We start from the raw sequence: 17,498 nt of genomic DNA, 5'->3' as shown, positions 1-17,498 counted from the left end.
ACAAGTTACCATGGAAGCTCTGGGTGGGTTCATTTCGCCTACCTTCGTTACTTTGCTCTTGGGTATCTTCATTGCTCCTGGAATATGGACGGCGATCCAGCGACTCTATTTTCATCCCCTCCGGCACATCCCTGGTCCTAGGCTGGCCGCTATTAGTGATTGGTATGGATACTGGTACAACGTGTTTGGTAATGGATCCTATATAAAGTCGTTTCCTGATCTTCACCGAGAATCCAGTAGGTCTGCCGTTGGTGGCATGTCCTTTCAGTCGTGGGGACGTATACTAAATATGTACACATAGAGTCGGCTGTCATCCGGATTGGTCCCAACCATATTCATGTGAGCGATCTGGACTTTTACCACATGTAAGATTCTTTTCTTTCTTCTTATGCCATTGTAATTTGCAGGCATTGCGGGTTGCCAATCGATGGACTGAATCGGTTTGGACAGAGTCTTTGGTACCGGAAGCAAATACCAGAAGGATATCACCTTCTACCGTGATCTTATGGACGCCCCTGGGGCGTTTCTTAGTATTACGGACCCCTACGACTTTCGCCAGTACCGGCATCACTTCAGTTCCCTCTTCTCAGCGCGCGCTGTAACTGCTCTCCTTCCCACAATGATGGTAGAACTTGAGAAAGTCTCACGGATCCTCCTCGCGGCTAAGGAGGAAGGTAAACCTGTTGACCTTCAGCATATTTACCGGTCGGTAACTGTACGCAATAGCCTTGGGGGACTAAAGATACTGGGTACCCTGAAGTGAAGCTAACATGAGAAAGGGAGATATTGCCTGTGAAGCCATGTTGGCTCGCTCACCCGAGTTCCTAAGCGAAGGAGAGAGAGGCCATCCACTACTGGGGATGCTTGATGTCCCAGCAGGAATTACATGGCTATGTGAGTCTGATACTTTTTCGTCATTTTATGCTTGGTTGCTAACCGGGGACAAGCTATGGCTTTGCCTCAAATTAGCACCATTTTAAGCGCCATTCCAATTGTCGGGAAAAGGGTCACTGATGAGCTATGCAAGTTTAGTACGGTGCGTGGTACCTTTGTTTCCGGGGTAAATTCATACACTAAACTATACCACTATCTTGTAGCTGTGTGGTGGCTGGTCGCAAGAAGCGCAGACGCAGAAGATGAAGGGCATTACGCCGGACAGGAGAGGGTATTTTGACCTGATCTTAGACATGGATCACTGCGATCGCGTGAAGCATATACCGAACCCACTTAAGGACCCATTTGACCTGTTAATCGCGGGGGTTGGCACGACAAGCCATGTTCTATCTTGCGCCAGTTTCTATATTCTGAATGACCCGAATGTTCTCCGCAGGTTGCGCGAGGAACTGGACGCAGAGAACCCTTTCGCAAACAAAACACCCGATATCAATCACATCCGGGCCTTACCCTACTTGGTGAGTGAGCCGAGTATTCCACAATGATGGTTAATCAGAGACTGTGTACTGATTTTGTTGTTCCCGAGCCAGACTGCGGTGGTGCGAGAAAGTCTTCGCATGGCTCATCCAACACCTGGACTAATCCCCAGAGTAGTGCCACCTGGCGGCGCCCAAATAGGATCAGTTTCTGTGCCTGGAGGAGTGCGTCAATGAATCATTCATCCCTTGGATAGCGTCAACTGATGCCATCACAGGTCACGATCTCAATGGCGAATGCCATGGTGGAGATGAACGAGGTGTTGTTCCCAGAGCCTCATCGCTTCAACCCAGATCGGTGGATGAAATCAGAGAAAGATGTCGAGAAATGGGTAGTGGCCTTTAGCAAAGGGCCTCGCAAGTGCCCCGGAATGAAGTAAGTTACCAAATCACTCGGCCCTAGACGATTAATATAAAAGGGTCTAACGCGTTGTTTTGCCCAACTACACAGCATTGCTTACATGCAATTATACTGCTGTATCGCATACATCTTCTCTCAGTTTGACCTCGAACTATTTCAGACCAATTCTGCAAGTATGGCTTGGGCCGATAATCTTTCGGGTCAGAATAAAGAGCATGTAAAGGTGATGGTGAAGGCGCTTCACTAAACGCCATTTCAGTGCGGAATCAAGAGGGAGATGCATGAAAGAGAAGGGAACCGGGGCATTATACCTGGGTAGCTATGAATGAAATATATCAGTAGGTCTCTTTGCACATGGACGTTACTATCACACGTCGTCGAATTTGCAGTCTAGACATACTCTGTTGAGTAGATCCTCTCTTCCAGAAGGCATAAAAGAGTAGAAGTATCTCGATGGATGAGCATGGATAAACGGCCCTATACGGTTTCGGACGTAGAGATATATAATAGATATGGTAAATATGTTCAAATTGATATTATAACGGCTTGCCGTGTTTAGACACCCATATAGCAAGAATTGCACATGTAATGCTTCCGACTAAGACCCAGCCAGTGCCTCAATCTAGTAAGGTAGTTTAAATCAACTTAAACAATGGTATAAGGAGTTCGTCTCTTCTATAGTAACTTGCAAAGCATCCCAAAAAAAGAAAAATCCAATGAAAATTCAATGAAAATACCAGGCCTCAAAATCCCGAAACCACCGTGATGAATGTATAGTGCGGAAAGGTTCACGTTCTGGCGAGTATAGAATCGGAATTCAAATGGAGAAACAGTAGTAATGCAAGCCCGGTTGCTTGCTTCTTTATCATATGAAATGGATCACGCCGTGCTCTTCAACTGAAGGCCAGTCCGTTGAAAGGCAAAGTCATGCGTCCTCTGTGGATGATCTACTTGGTTTTGGGTCGTCTCCCAGAAGCCCATGGAGGTTAAGTACTGCGCATTCCGCAGGACTGTCATCCAAAGAATGCTCTGTGCCGATCCCCTTGCGGAATCGGGTTTTGTACGGTCTCCAAGGACAGACCCAATGCAGCCAGAAGTGGCCTGGAAGAAATCAATGACAGGCCACAGAGGATGCTGGCGTCCAACGGTCTGAATCTGATTTTGGATTCGAGACACCCACTGGGTACCGTCCATGGGAACCAAAGCCTGGGATGTGGCCTTGATAATGGCTCTCCAGAAATCCTTCACATGCAGTCCGTCCTCGATGGCGGTCACCTTAATCCCGTGCCCTAACTCTGGTGTGTGAATTGTTTCATGTACGACCACCGTGGCGACCCAGTCCACTGGCGCTATGTAAACCCACGAGTCCTCTTCCTCGGTATTGAAGCCGTTGACATTGACGGCGGCCGAGACAGTGCGCCATATAACGTCGTTTACGTTGGCGACTCCATCGGAAGCAGCACCCATCATCAATCCAGGCCGGACGATTGCAAATGAGACATTTGACCGCCGAGACATCTGCTCATATCGTTGAATTAGAAGCTCGGAAACCAGCTTGGTCTGACTGTATCCAACATCCGCAGATACGGCCTCGCGTACGTCGCCCACCTCAGGAATACCATCCTCTCCTGGCCGGAGCGCTGACACATAGGTAAAGGAAATTGGGTGTTTAGTGGTTGAGAGCGCCTTGAGGAGTTGAAGTGTACTCCCGACGTTGCTGGCCTGAAGGGCGTCGTAGTCATAGACCCAGTGCACCAACGCTCCGTTGTGGATGATGGCATCAAAGTGCTCGGAGGGGCAGCAGCTACTTTGTCCACAAAGAACCGCCCACCGCTCGGGCGAGAGGCCTAGATTTGGACGCGAAAGATCACCCAGCCATACATGCACAACACGTTGATGTTCCTCACGCCACCACTGGGCTAGGCGTGCAGAGCGGATGATCCGAGCCATCGCTTGGACAACGCTGCTGCCACGCACAAGGACCGTGACCGACTCGACGTCAGGATTGGCTACAAGCTGCTGGAGAATGCGAGACCCCAGGAACCCGGTCCCCCCCGTGAGGAAAACGCGACGAGGGCGATATTGGGGCTGCGTTGCTATTGAGTCCCTGCAAAGCGTGGCTGGTGGCGGCCCGCCCTCGAAGAGGTCTATGGAAGCCAGCAATTGCTGGTAATGTTTCCACCATGGGGCTGATTCGTGATCTGGCTGGGCACACACGATGCCGTTTTCTCGGGCAGAGATCATCTCTGCAATCTTGCGGACTGTTAATGTACTCTGGAATAGCACGGTGGCTGGGATCTTCAATTGGTACTCGCGCGCAATCAGTCGCGCAAACGACACCATATCAATCGAGTCCAGTCCGAGATGTGCTGGGGATACATTATGGCCGACAATCCAATCATTCTCGGGTCGGCTCTCACCAGTTGATACCGGATTAGTCGTGTTATCGTGGGGAGACTGCAGATTCTTGTGCATCATGTTCGCCAAAGATTGAGAGAGACTCCTGGCAACATCTTCGTCAGGGTTCAGTACCTCTTCGACGCTGTTCGCGCCCAATCGGGCGAGGCCAAAGAGATCCTGAACAGCCATGGCTGCTGCCGCGCGCTGGAGAGCCGAACGGTTGACCTTGCCGGATGCCAACATTGGCACCTGAGATATCTGAAGGAACAGCGACGGCACCATGACTGAGGGCAACCCTTGCTGCAGAACGTCACGCGCTTTTATTGCTGCCTGGATGAATCCGGGAGACTGCATGCAGAACGTATGCTCGGTGTTTGATTTTCCATTGTCAGTGGGAAGATGGATCATGGCCACGAGCACTGGGTGTGCTTGATCACCCTGGGGACGAATAACGGCCGGAATAGCAATGCAGCCAGTGCCAAACAATCGGCGCAGGTGATGTTCGAGCAAATGGAGATCCAACCGTTGGCCGCGCAACTTGACTTGTTGACTCTTGCGACCCAAGAACGTACACGTCCCGTCTTCATTGTAGTAGCCAAGATCTCCCGTTTTGTATAGCCTGTGGTGCCGAGCAAAACTCATAGAGGCAACCCAATCCGCGGTTTCTAGGAACACATCCTGGGACTTTTCGGGGTCATGCAGGTACCCACGGCCGACTATCGGGCCCTGGATTACGATTTCACCAATTGTCCCGACGGGAACCAGCGTGTGATGGTCATCCTGGTGTACAAGCCATAGTCTTGCGCCCATTCCGGGGCCAATATTACGGACGTCTATGTGGCCCGCACTGACAGGTTGTGCGGAGGCGCCGGTGCAGCACTCGGTTGGCCCATACCCGCAAAGGAGCTGCACGCGAGATGCCCAGTGCTCTCCTTGTCCTGGCAGCATCGACTCGCCCACCGCAACCAGGGTACGCAGACTAGGAAGATCCTCCTCCCCTTCGATCAGCCGTAGCATGGATGGAGTAGTCACCAGCCATGTGGCTTGGAACCGGCGCACCGCTCGGGCAATCTCGTTGTAACTTTCTTCATCGGAGGGAATACAAACACAGCCTCCCATACAGAGAGTCGTGAGAATCTCCACGGGAAATGAGTCGAATGCATAGGACGAGAGATGGAGGACTCGAGAGTGGGCGGTAATATGGAGGCTTCGATGCTGTGCCACTATAGCAGAGGCGTACTGCCCGTGCTCGATAATGACTCCTTTAGGCTCGCCGGTTGAGCCCGAGGTAAATACATAATACGCGGTATCTTGACTCGTCACGGGCTTTGCTTGACATTGAGAGCTGCCAGTTCCGTTCGGTAGTAGGAATTGGGGATCCTCAATATGAGGCCCGACAACATACACCGTGGGGACTAAGCTCCGAGCTTGCGCTACAGTGGTCTCGAAAGCCACAATCTGAGTTGCGTTCACCTTCCTGCACACCCGCTGATGATGTTCCACTGGTTGATTCCGTTCCAACATCACGAACGGTCGACCTGTTTTCATGGCTCCCAGCATACTCACCGGGACCCATCGGGAGCGCGGCAGGAGGATCGCTATCGTGCCGTTCTCGGACTGGCATTGTGACATCAACCCAGCAGCTACGGCGCTGGAGAGCTGGTCGAGTTGAGAGTATGTTAGGTCTCCATCCCATGCGGCAATACCGATCTTGTGCGGTCGGTCTGTTGCAGACTGACTGAAAAGGTCATGAATGCAGCAGTCACGCTGCTCTGGTACATCCGCGTGCACCCACGCAGACAGCTGTGACTGATCACCCGGGCATAGGAGATTAATATCGCTGATTTGAAGATCTTCTTGCGCCAGCTCATTCAGAATATGATCCAGTTGCTCCAATATGCGTGATCCCTGGCTGGACGAGACAACCTTCTCGTCCACGAGAAGCTCCAGCTTCCACCTGTCAGGTTTAGGGTGGCAGATTAGGGTAATCGCATACCCAGGGAAACCATGCATTGCACCTAGCCGGGGCTCAACTTGGCCCGAGACTAGGCTGTCCAAAATCTCCTCATCCGGCTGAACGACAAGTAGACTGCGGAATTGGCATGCGGCTGCAGCATCCGGCCCGGCCCGTGCGATGTTCTGCAACCCGTACTGTTCATAAGGTATCGTGCGACTCACGGAGTCCTCGATCAGGCGGGTTGCTTCCCTCACGGTCATATCACGTTGAATCTTGGTGCGTACAGGAACTGTGCAAATTGTAGGACCCGCCACAGCCTCGATGCCAGGCAGATCGCCGCGCCGACCGTCAATTACACTCCCAAACACAACATCGTCTGTGCCGCCGTATAAAGATAGCAGCAGAGCCCAAGCTAGCCGCAGTTGAGTTGTGGGACTGGCGGGGGGAGACTTGGTCGCCGTTATCACAGGGGCTGCGAGCGAACGACACAGAGAGGTCGTGGCCATAGGATAGTAGTCAGGGCTCGGGTATTCTGGAAAAGTAATCGGCTGCACATCTGCCATCTCACGACGCCAGAAATCCGACATGGCCATGGAATCATATTGTTGGAGTGTACGTTCAACGAACCGAGAGAATGCGAGGGGCTGCATCCCCGGCGAACCCTCGTAGGTCTGTTCAACGAGCCGGAGGAGCAGAGAAAGAGTCCATCCGTCGTAGATGGCATGGTGGAGGGTGATAGCCAACATAACGGGCTCGCTCGCAATCCGGCTCAAGCGAATTAGCGGAGTGCCAAAGCCCATCTCGCTTTTACCGTCTATCTCCATGAACTCATCAACCGTTGTATACTCAGCCCAGATGGATGGCTGGCGCACAACAACCTGCAGAAACTGACTATTGCTGCTCTGAATGATCCGCGTCCGAAGAACCTGGAGCTGGTCGATAACGGCAGTCCAAGCAGCGGCCAGTCGGTCTAAATCCACGGCTTCGGGCAAATGGAAAATAAATCGGTCGACATACGCGTTCGAGGCCCCCCTGGAGCCAAGGGAGAGGAGACCTTCCTGCAGGGGCGTACACGGATATAGATCCTCAATGTCCTTTGTCGACATCTGGCATTGCTCGGCTGCCTCTTCACGCAAGAGGGATATGTCTGCAGCCGGATGGAGAAGCGAAAATGGTTCTAATACTTTGGACGTAGTTTGCGCAATGTTCCTCACCGTCTGCGCCAGCTCCCTTAGGGACCATTTGCCGGTAAGAATGTCGTCCATTCGAAGCGTTTGGCCGCTCTGCGCCACGCTGCGGGCGATCTGGATAGCATGAACCGAGTCTCCGCCTAATTGGCGAAACGAGGCGTCCATATCGATGGTCGAGGCTTCGACCCCGAGAACCCGAGCTACAGTCGCCAGAAGAATGTGTTCTCCTTCGGTCAATGGATGTTCCTTTTCTGCTGCTTCACAATCGATTGGTGATGCGAATCCTGAAGTAGTCGGAGTAGAAGTTGGGGACTTGTTGTTAAGCCATGCCATGAGCGTACTATGGTTCATACCGGCCACAGAAGCGCGGAGGCGTTTTTTGTCCACCTTACCGGTGGCACTGAGCGGTATGCGAGTTAATGGGATGATGAAGCTAGGCACCATGAACCGTGGCAGGGACTTTAAGAGTTCATGACGCAGCCGCGTGGCTTCAGCAATGCAAGCCGCTGGATCTCGCATTTCCTCAGGAACTGTCGCCAGGTCCTCCACCCAATCTGCCCCGGCTGGCGTCTCGATGAAGGCCAGTAAAACAGAATCGGTGCGACTATTTCGCCCTTTTATGACTACAGCATCCACTGCGGCCTGTTGGTCTGGTATTAGAGTGCGGATGGCAACCTCGACCGCGTCCAAATCAACACGCTGCCCATTAATCTTAACCACGGTATCTTTTCGGGAGACATATCGAACGGTGCCATCGGGATTATATTGCACTAAATCCCCCGTCTTGTAAAGTCGTCCCTGCACTTCCTGCTTGAACTGGGAGCGCCACTTGGGAGGATCAATGAACACCTCTGCCGTGCGAACCGGATCATTCAGGTACCCTTGAGCCACAATATCGCCCTCTACCACGACCTCGCCCACTGTTCCGACGGCAGCTAGCTGGTTCAGATTCTCAGGGCGCACGATCCACAGCCTACTACCAGCGCCACAGCCAAATGTGCCCGGGATCCAAGTGTCCGGCACGATCTCGCACGCAGCAGATCCAGTGCATTCGGCTGGGCCCCAGTAGTCGAACAGGCGCGCGTGGCCTTGCCACTGGTGGACTAAATCCTCCGTAACATTTTCGCCTCCCAGGACAATGTTCTCCAGGCCAGGGAGGTCCCCGGGGTGGTAGCTGCGCAAGGTGGTAGGAGTAAAGAATACCCAGGTGGCACGGTGATCTCGAATGAAGGCAGGAAGATCCCACAGCCGTTGGGACTCGGACGGGACGCACAAGCACCCCCCAAGGGCCAGCGCAAACCAGGTCTCAATAGTACTCATATCAAACGCGTAAGAGGAATACTGCAATATGCGAGAGCCTGGCTTCACATTGCATATCAACCCATGATAGTGGGCACATGTCGAAATGGATTCATGGGTGAGAAGCGCTCCTTTCGGTTTCCCAGTGCTGCCGGATGTGAAGATCACGAATGCCAGATCTTGGGGCTCGGATTGCACCAATTCTTTGACCTGTCGATCGTTCGTGCTCGAGGATTCCTGCTCCAAGATCTCCTGGACGGCCCACACAGCTTGGTCCATCCCCTTCAACCTTCCGGTTTGGGTAGAAGATGACAAAACGTGGCTGGTGCCCGTTTGGGCAATAATGCCTTGGATATAAGAGTCTGGATGGCTGGTGCATAAGCCCACGCAAGCGCCCCCGGCTTTCAGAACCCCCAATACGCTGACAACCATCCATTTGGACTTTTCAAATAGCAGAGGGACAATGGTTCCTTTGCGCAACCCACTATCCAGGAGTTTCCCAGCTAGTCGTTCAGAGAGTCCGTCGAGTTCGCCGTAGCTCAACTCGCCATCCCAGGCAGAAACTGCGGGGGCATCAGGTTGTATTTGGGCCTGGGCAGCAAATAGATGGTGGAAACAGGATGATATTGGTGCAAAGGATCCAGCATTCCACTGCGCAATGGTTGTTCGATCGAGGGTTGAGAGTATTGCTAGCTCTTTGATCTTGCGATTGATGGGTTGGGAGGTGATTTCCCGAGCAATATGGGCAAACTGATGCGTCACCCGACTTGCTAAGGCCATGGAACCTAGGGCTGTTGAATAGCGAACTCTACAGAAGAGTCGGCTCCCCGATGCCCCTTGCTCCACAACGACGCGGAGCACTTCGTCTTCCGCAAGGAAATCTTCCGGGAGCACGCGAGTCTCTGTGCCATGCACTTGAATTCCATTCACACCATGGTGCTCGCAGGGCATGACCATTGATACCCGCTGTATGGGCGCTGGATTCTGATCAACAGCATTTTCAGCCGCCCCGGATGTCTCCACGACATCGGGAGGCTGATTTGTGTCAACCTTGGTATGTTCTTCCAGGACACTATCCAGCATAGTCTCGATGCTGCAATCCGGATCCGTGTGGATTCTTCTGCTACGCCATGCTTTCATTCCGGCCAACGGCTCACGTATTTGGGTATCAAGGGTGACAGTCGTGGATACGGCATACTGGGCCATCAGAATGGCCCAGCTTACGGAAAGGATCGATTGCCATGGGGTCGAGTGTCTGTCCCTGCAGATGGGGATGGAAACGGATTCGTTTGTCGTCAATGTCTCGTGGTCTCGACAGTTGTTGTTGCGGGTAAAGAACGGGCTGGGAGAGGAAGTAACAAGCCATGATTGCTCAAGATTATCTCTTGACTTGATCTTGACTTTCTCCATCGTCCTATTCGATGTAGGATGAATGGGAAATGTCAAAAGACTGAAGGAGAGGAAATGGGTATGAAAAAAGGTCTAATGCACAGAGAATTCAGTATTCAGAGGCCGGAAAGTCGCACTATTCTATATTACATGGACTTTGATAGGATCATTCCACTATCAACCCCGATCTTTTGTTTCCAGGTACGTTGAGCAGAGCAAGGAGCTTGACCGGTTCGCCTTACTAGTGACAGAATGGCATGCCACTGCGCTTGACCAGCGCAGCCAGGTCCTTGGGAATGCGATCTCCATGCCTCTATTCGCCTCTTGCATCGAGTCAAGAAACCAGCTAAGCCTGGTCATCTTTGTCCATCTGCGCGATGGAAGATTTCCTGACCAGCTTTACACCACCTACCTTGCATTGTCTCATACAATAATATGCATGCACGCATGCATCGGTCAACCTACTCCCTCACTTACGGGCTTTGCAGCATGCTAGGAACAATTGCAGCAGCACGGGGCAACTACTAAGTGACGTGTAAGTCTGCGTTAATGCATGATTGGATACAGGCATGTCAATTATATCTCCTTCCAGGCGCTGATGTGTCGAGCTACACAGAATTTGCATCTTCTACGGGGTAATAGTGGAACGAAGGCTGTACAGCATTCCAGCTTGTTTTCTTTTCTTTTCCTTTTTTTTTTGTTAATTTTAGCTTTGACTCCTTGCTGTCGGTCAAATTGTGCTTCACCGATTACTGGTCGAGAACCCAACCCGGGCCTGTCCCCGAGTCCTGCTTAGCAGTTTTGTTGGTTTTTTTTTTTTGAATGGAGTTACTCCAGGTGAATCTGCCTCCATTCGCAGAGGCTTCCGTTTTCAAGACATTGATCATATTCTTTGCGTTGATTGTTTTCGCGTCGTAACTTGTCCCGTAGTAACATCAAGGATGTTCTTCCGGTTGGCGACGCTCGTTCTTGTCTCAGCATATGTGCTGAGACTATCTTCGATCTTCTCCACTGACGTCCAGTGCCGCTGTCGCCCTCAAGATCGATGTTGGCCGTCGTGGGAGAGCTGGCAAGATTTGAATCAGACGATTCAAGGTAACCTCATTGCCTTGCGTCCAGCCGGCCATGTTTGTTTCGGCGACAGTCACTCTGCTGAGGCCTGCGAAGAATATATCAAAAATTCCCACAATGGCACTTGGAGAGTATTGAATCCAGGTGTGCAATTCCTGACATAGGACGAAATGGATCGTCCGGATACAATGCTAATGCTGCGTTGCGTGTCTTTGGTCCATTATAGCATCCCTGCAACTTATGAACTGGGAGTACTCGCGCGAAGGCAAAGAGAGTTGCCATGTAGGTAAAGAGGGCCACCCTGCTCAGTGTGCCCAAGGTCGAGTCGCCCTCTACTCGGCCTCTGTTCAAACTGTTCCACAAGTACAGGAAGTGGTGAGATTCGCCGCCGCCCATCGGCTGCGCCTTACCGTCCGCAATACCGGCCATGACCTTGCGGGTCGTTCAACCTCTCCGGGGTCCCTACAGATCCATACAGCGGGACTGAAAGGAATTCAAGCCATCGACTCGTTTCGACCCGCAGTTCCATGGGGTCAAGAGGTAGATTCTTATGGTCCCGCTGTCACGGTCGGAGCAGGGGTCCTCACGGGCGAACTGTATGCGGACGCCTCTAAGGAGGGTTATACCGTGGTGGGAGGGAGTTGCAGTACAGTAGGTATTTCGGGTGGCTGGATGCAAGGTGGAGGGTACGGAATTCTCAGTCCGTCCAAAGGGCTGGGGGTTGACAATGTGCTGGAATTCAGCATGATCACCGCCGAGGTGAGTAAATGATGAATGATCTTGATAAGGAGACATCTAACCCAAGTCCGTAATGTGCAAGGGGGCCTACATTGTCGCAAATGAACACCACAACCAAGATCTCTTCTGGGCCGTTCGAGGTGGAGGAGGAGGAACATTCGGCATCGTAACCAGCGTCACCTTCCGCAGGTTCCCCGATATGCCTGCCACCGTGACGAAACTGACTGCGGTCGATCCGCGCGGGCCTGGGACGGCTTTCTGGAAGGCAGTCGAAGCGCATCTTCGCACACTGCCAGCGCTGATCCACCAAGGAATTTCCGTCCAAACATACGTGATGCCTATCTTTCCTCCTGGGGGAGCATTGTTGAGCGTGGAAATCTACGCCGTCAATCAGACCGATCCGCAGAGAAACCCCGCCATCCAGGAATTCCAGGACCAGTTAGAGGACCTAGGGCTGCAGGTACAATCATCGGACGAACACTTCGATCGAATCTCCACATACCTCGCCATCCCCAAAGGGTTGGACCAGGCTGGTGTCGTGCTCACAGCCTCCCGTTTCGTGTCACAACCCTTCATGGCCTCGGCTTCTGGCCCTGCCAACATGATTCGCACACTATCGCAGCTGCAATACGGACCCGGAGATGTGCTCAGCTTCGACGGAATGGCAGGGGGCCAAGTTACCGCGAATCCAACCCAAATCAACAGTAGTGCAGTCCACCCCGATTGGCGCTCGACCCTGTTTTCCCTGAATCTGGGGCGCACCCTGCCTGAGCAGCCCGACTGGAAGGTGTACCAAAAGGTTGAAAACGAGTTGAAACATACTCAGCTTCCACTACTTGAATCGATTGAGGGCGGCCAACGGGGCGGATACCTGGGGGTTCCATTCCCTTATGAACAGCACCCTTCCCGGACTTTCTGGGGATCCAACTATGAGGGCTTACTAGAGGTGAAACGCCGGTGGGACCCCCAGGACCTTTTCCTCACCCGAATCGGAGTGGGCAGTGAGCGGTGGGATGACGAGGGGTTGTGCCGTATTGATACTCCACATGCGGCCGTGAAATCTGCCATGGAGCACGCAGCGTCATGGATATACACTATTATCAATGGAGATCCATCCGCATGAGATAACCTGGTGGTCAGGGGCTACGAATCACCGCTTGTTCTTGTCTCTATTGAGGTGTATATAGAGTGTAAACTATAGCATGCTCACCAGAGAAATGATTTATTCAAAGGCATATAAATCCTCACGCTCATGCTCCTGTTAAGAAATATTTAGGCAGCCACTTACTTTACTTTCTTTTCTTTTTTTTTTTTGGCCGGAGCATAAAAACATAGCTAGCTTGGTCCAATACAGTGTGAGTGAGCCATATTGAGCCCTAACTGCGCTACTTACATTTAAATAAGCCCTGCTGTAAATTTCCTCAATGTGAATGAAACATATCATATTCAGCATCAGCTTCTGCTTTTAAAATAGTAGTAACGTATTATACAGAGATGCATACTGCAGTCCCGTATAATTGCAGATATACCGCTACCCAGAGTAAGGCTGTGTAACCGAACACGACCTGCCCTATACATATACGTCAATTTATGCATGGAGTAGCTTACAGCTAGCCTGCGGTCTATAAAGCACATCACTGTCGAACTGTATTCACATGCACTGGCTCCATTGTTCCTTGGACTGGCAGTTTTCATACAGTAACAACCTCCTCTGATCCTTAACCCACCAACTAGCGGTGGACAGAAGAAGACAAGGGAGATAGTCCATCAGCCTAGCATATGAGCCGTCATTAAGTGCGTTCTAGAGACGACCACGATACAGTAGCGTTTCGTATCGTCAGTTTACGTATTTCGAGCAGGCTTGATCATCGTTACTACTAAATATGCGCTGTCTCGTAGACCGACGGTGCCCAAAAATTCACGACATCAATTTGTATTGCACCCACTTGGCTGACTAGCAACGAGAAATAGTAATGTCTAATAAGACGTAATAAGATGCGTAGCTTTTGCTGCGAGGCAGGCAGGCGCTAATTACAGCTAATCTCAAGCCTTTCTCCCGGTTGGTTGTGTCACAAGCCAAGTTCGTTCTTTGCGAGCGGATATGGAGGTTTCCACAGATGACAATGATGAAGAAGGAAGAGCATGATGATAATCAAAGAGCACCCTTTGCCTCCAGGTATTCCTTACCGTAGCCGGAAACAAGGGCGTCCGAAGCCTTGGGGTTGACAAGGCGTAGAGGATCTTTCTTATCCACCCAGCCACAGAACGGCTTGGACACCGTGTATCCAATAAACTGCTGCAGCCAAAGCGGGAACTTCTTGACCTCCTCCAAGCTATACGTGAGAAAGTGATTCTCTTCTGCGCGCAGGTTGCTTCTGGACACATGGGTCGAGATCAGAACCCGTCTCTGATCGGTGGTGGTATTGGCACTGCTCGCATGGACCACGCTGCCCAGCATCATGAAGCAGTCGCCGGGATTAAGTTCGGCGTAGCGGAGTCTGGGGTCCTGGCCGACGGGATAGGGCTCCTTGTAATCCCACAGGTGGCTACCGGGGATAAAACGCGTCGTTCCGTTGTCTCGCGTGGCTGGAGTAAGAGCCGCAAACATGGAGCAGACAGCATCTCGGCCCAGAACGTACTCGCTTGCGGCTCCGTTCCAGTGCTGGTGGATTTGGTCGTCTCGGTGTAGAAGCTGGTCTGGCGAGTCCGGGTTCAAGTAAAAGCAGACGGTGGAGTTGAGTTGGGGAGGACTTTCAAATGTCATCTGAACACCTTCTTGGACCTAGATGTCGTGCAGAGCGGGCGGTTTAATATCCTGTGCAACACTGGAGGAGAGAGGTTTAAGTCTTTAATATCTTACCCAGCAGCGATAACGGGCGGTTATAAAATAGTTGTGGACCTTTTGGAAGAGATAATTTCCCACCACTTTATGGGCATACGTCTCCGATTTCGTCAGGAGCCCGGTCATTTGGCAGCCATTCGCATTGTACGCTAAACGCGAGGAACAGGGTGGTCAATCTCGTGCCAGACAGCAGTATAGGAGGAAGTACGCCCTCGTCCCCAGGCGGCTTACAGTCAAACTGAGTGGTCTTTGCCACATATGGCTCTAGGTCTTCAAGAATCTGTGAAACGATTTCCGGACTGAATATATTCCTGACGATACATACACCGGCATCCGATATAGCTTCGATAATTTGATCCACGAGGGCGTCCTGTCCACACTGTGATCGGGCGTCAACCTCGGGGAGCTCAGTCGGCGGGCTTTTCTTGGTGGGCGCTGGAACGGCCTCTGTCTTGGTAAAAGTCATTGTGGGCTATTGATAACGGGCTTGATCTTTCTTTTTTTTTTTTGTCAATCAACACTATCGTCTAAGGAGTCGTGGGGAGGTGTTCCAGTCCGGATGTCCAACAGGTTGGTTTAAGTAAATTCGCGGGCTTCGTATGAGATTCACTCCATCTGAATCGTTCTAGACCTTGGGCCAGGTTTCCCTCGGTTTCCCTTGTAGCACTGCATGGCGTGGTACGCAGGCTGCTGTCTACAGTCCTGTGCCTATCTATCATATCACCCGGCTAATAACCTGGGAGCTCCGAACAGCACATGAGGATGCCACCTCGCCTGACTGGGAGCAAGGAGGGGTCGAGAATTGTGCAAGAATAGCCCCCTTGAGTTGGCCACAGCACAGAGGGAGGCAGATATACTGTTTTGGGGTTGGCTGGTGCTTTGTTTCTTGAAATCACTTTCTCGGATACCAAGTAAGGCGTGAAAGTAAAGCACTCATTGATGCATCAAATATGACGACCCGAGGGCAGATGGACACAAGGACTTCTCCCTTGCATGTATACACGTACCTGCTAGGTTGATCCACCCTAGGGACAGGTCCAAGCAGCAGCTTTCTGTACCTAGGCCCGTTGGCAATTTTGAATTCTGGCGGCGGTTGCAGGCTGAACGGGAAATAGTGATTCTCGCGGCTGCTATCGTTGTAATCTTTACCGACCTTTGAACCGGGAGGTGCATAGCGCGAGTATACCCCTGGTGCACTTCATTGCTTCAGTTTTCTCTCGAGAGTGGCCCATTGGCACTGTTACCAAAAGTGTAGGAATCGACTATCTGGGTATAACATCAGGGCACAGGAATTACCTCCACAAGCGAGATCCTACAGGAATTCCATAATATTATAGCACACAACTGGTGGTTGTCTGTGAGCCTAACCGGCGGGTTCTTGACATTTATGTATCTTTTCTACCACTGATTCTCCAGTACTACACGCAGGACCTCTTTTTGTTCGAAAAATTCCTTGACAGTGGTCAGACTCTCCCGGCCCTTTCCCCCTTTGGCCTTGAATGCGGCGGTTTTCAGGTACTGTGCCGTGCTCACTTCATTCGGTGCGTTTCCAAAGTACTCGCCGTCACGAAGTTGGGAGTATACAAACAGCTCTCGGATCCCCTCCCAGCCGTGGGTTGGCATATCAGAAACGAGCATGTAAGGCTGGAATCGGGCCTTTTGACCGGTGCCTAGAAAATCAATAGTTGATTAGTGACCGTGCTGTTATATAACTATGATCGGAGATCGAAGAGCCCTCCCTACCTTTGGTAAATGCACTGACAATACCTTCCCATGACAAGAGATCTCCAGTGCACTGGATGACACGCTGGTTCCATCGCTGTGGGTTGAGAAAGATGCCGTGCACAATATCTCCAAAGTCGTTCTCGACATGCAGCCATGGGAGAGTTTCATCTCCACCGGACAGTGGCATCCGACATGTTAGAACACCGTCCTCATCCTTCTTGAAGGGGAACCCGCCAAAGAACATGCCAAAGTCGGGATTGCAAAAGTTATCCATATACCACGAAATCATGACCGGAGTAAAAGTTTCAAAGGATGGATTTGCACGGCCCCAACACTCGATTCGCGCCTTGACTATGCGGCGATTAGATCCCGTGGGAAAATGGAGGAGAGGGACAAGAAAACGAATATCAGTGCCAGATGGAGATTCCTCTTACCGTCGAGGTGTTTTGCAAGACATGTTCCACTTGTCAGGCGTTCCGAATGAGGCGCAGAGCTGTAGACGACATGTTTAACGCCAGCTGCGGCTGCACTTGCGAGCATACCGATTCCTTGTTGAGTTCCGACATCAAGAGTCGTCTCCTGACTAGAATATCAGATAACTCCTGACAATCTTCACCCCGATGGGCAGACGAGCGAGCTGAGCTACCTCTGTCAAAACGTTCATAAACAGACCCCAACTCCCACTCAAGGCCTGCTCCAATACTGCGGTGTTCGTAGTATCGGCCTGCACGACGGATGCCCCTAACAGTGCCAGCTCCTTTGCCTGTGGAGATGACTTGTTGCGAGTAATACATCTGACCTCAAACTGGGGATTCTGGATCAGGGACCGAACCACTGAGCCTCCCTGCGCGCCTGGTAGGAAATTAGCCAACCGAATCATACATCAGGGGAGTGAACTCTGTGAAGCACTTGCCAGTGGCACCAATGACACTAATGACTTTGTTGTGGATAGCCATGTTGGGTACAACGAACTTTGTTCGTGGCAAGAAGACGAAGCGAAAGGATAATTTCCTTTAGTTGGTATATAAATTCAGGTATATTATTGATCGAAGCTATTTCCTTATACTCTCCGCCACGAGTAAGCACCCTCCCGGCC

The 17,498-nt window shown here is 51.6% G+C and overlaps 5 protein-coding genes across 5 annotated transcripts; 2 read left to right on the top strand and 3 right to left on the bottom strand.

The window, feature by feature from the left end:
* Positions 1–10: 10 nt before the first annotated feature.
* Positions 11–2,038, top strand: P175DRAFT_0528276 (cytochrome P450; the record flags this gene model as incomplete). Its single annotated transcript, XM_040899595.1, has 9 exons — positions 11–236; positions 302–365; positions 451–715; positions 780–894; positions 948–1,036; positions 1,098–1,412; positions 1,485–1,595; positions 1,649–1,806; positions 1,882–2,038. 9 exons carry the CDS (start codon positions 11–13, stop codon positions 2,036–2,038), a joined length of 1,500 nt encoding a protein of 499 aa, XP_040756159.1.
* A 298-nt stretch (positions 2,039–2,336) lies between these two features.
* Positions 2,337–9,417, bottom strand: P175DRAFT_0471215 (uncharacterized protein; the record flags this gene model as incomplete). Its single annotated transcript, XM_040895077.1, has 2 exons — positions 2,337–7,622; positions 7,680–9,417. 2 exons carry the CDS (start codon positions 9,415–9,417, stop codon positions 2,671–2,673), a joined length of 6,690 nt encoding a protein of 2,229 aa, XP_040756158.1. The 3' UTR covers positions 2,337–2,670.
* Positions 9,418–10,967: 1,550 nt separating this feature from the next.
* Positions 10,968–13,109, top strand: P175DRAFT_0471211 (uncharacterized protein; the record flags this gene model as incomplete). Its single annotated transcript, XM_040895076.1, has 3 exons — positions 10,968–11,241; positions 11,324–11,856; positions 11,918–13,109. 3 exons carry the CDS (start codon positions 10,968–10,970, stop codon positions 12,956–12,958), a joined length of 1,848 nt encoding a protein of 615 aa, XP_040756157.1. The 3' UTR covers positions 12,959–13,109.
* An 878-nt stretch (positions 13,110–13,987) lies between these two features.
* Positions 13,988–14,599, bottom strand: P175DRAFT_0489857 (phytanoyl-CoA dioxygenase family protein; the record flags this gene model as incomplete). Its single annotated transcript, XM_040895765.1, has 1 exon — positions 13,988–14,599. The coding sequence occupies one exon, from the start codon at positions 14,597–14,599 to the stop codon at positions 13,988–13,990; it is 612 nt and encodes a 203-aa protein (XP_040756156.1).
* Positions 14,600–16,075: 1,476 nt separating this feature from the next.
* P175DRAFT_0489855 (NmrA/HSCARG family protein) lies at positions 16,076–17,358 on the bottom strand (the record flags this gene model as incomplete). Its single annotated transcript, XM_040895764.1, has 5 exons — positions 16,076–16,347; positions 16,421–16,753; positions 16,837–16,981; positions 17,019–17,246; positions 17,275–17,358. The coding sequence occupies 5 exons, from the start codon at positions 17,356–17,358 to the stop codon at positions 16,076–16,078; spliced, it is 1,062 nt and encodes a 353-aa protein (XP_040756155.1).
* Between the last annotated feature and the right edge of the window lie 140 nt (positions 17,359–17,498).

The sequence above is a fragment of the Aspergillus ochraceoroseus genome (genome assembly GCF_002846915.1).
Source record: "Aspergillus ochraceoroseus IBT 24754 chromosome Unknown P175scaffold_1, whole genome shotgun sequence".
NCBI lineage: Eukaryota > Fungi > Ascomycota > Eurotiomycetes > Eurotiales > Aspergillaceae > Aspergillus > Aspergillus ochraceoroseus.
Note: the sequence above shows the minus strand (reverse complement) of the source record. Positions and strands in the feature narration are given on the sequence as shown.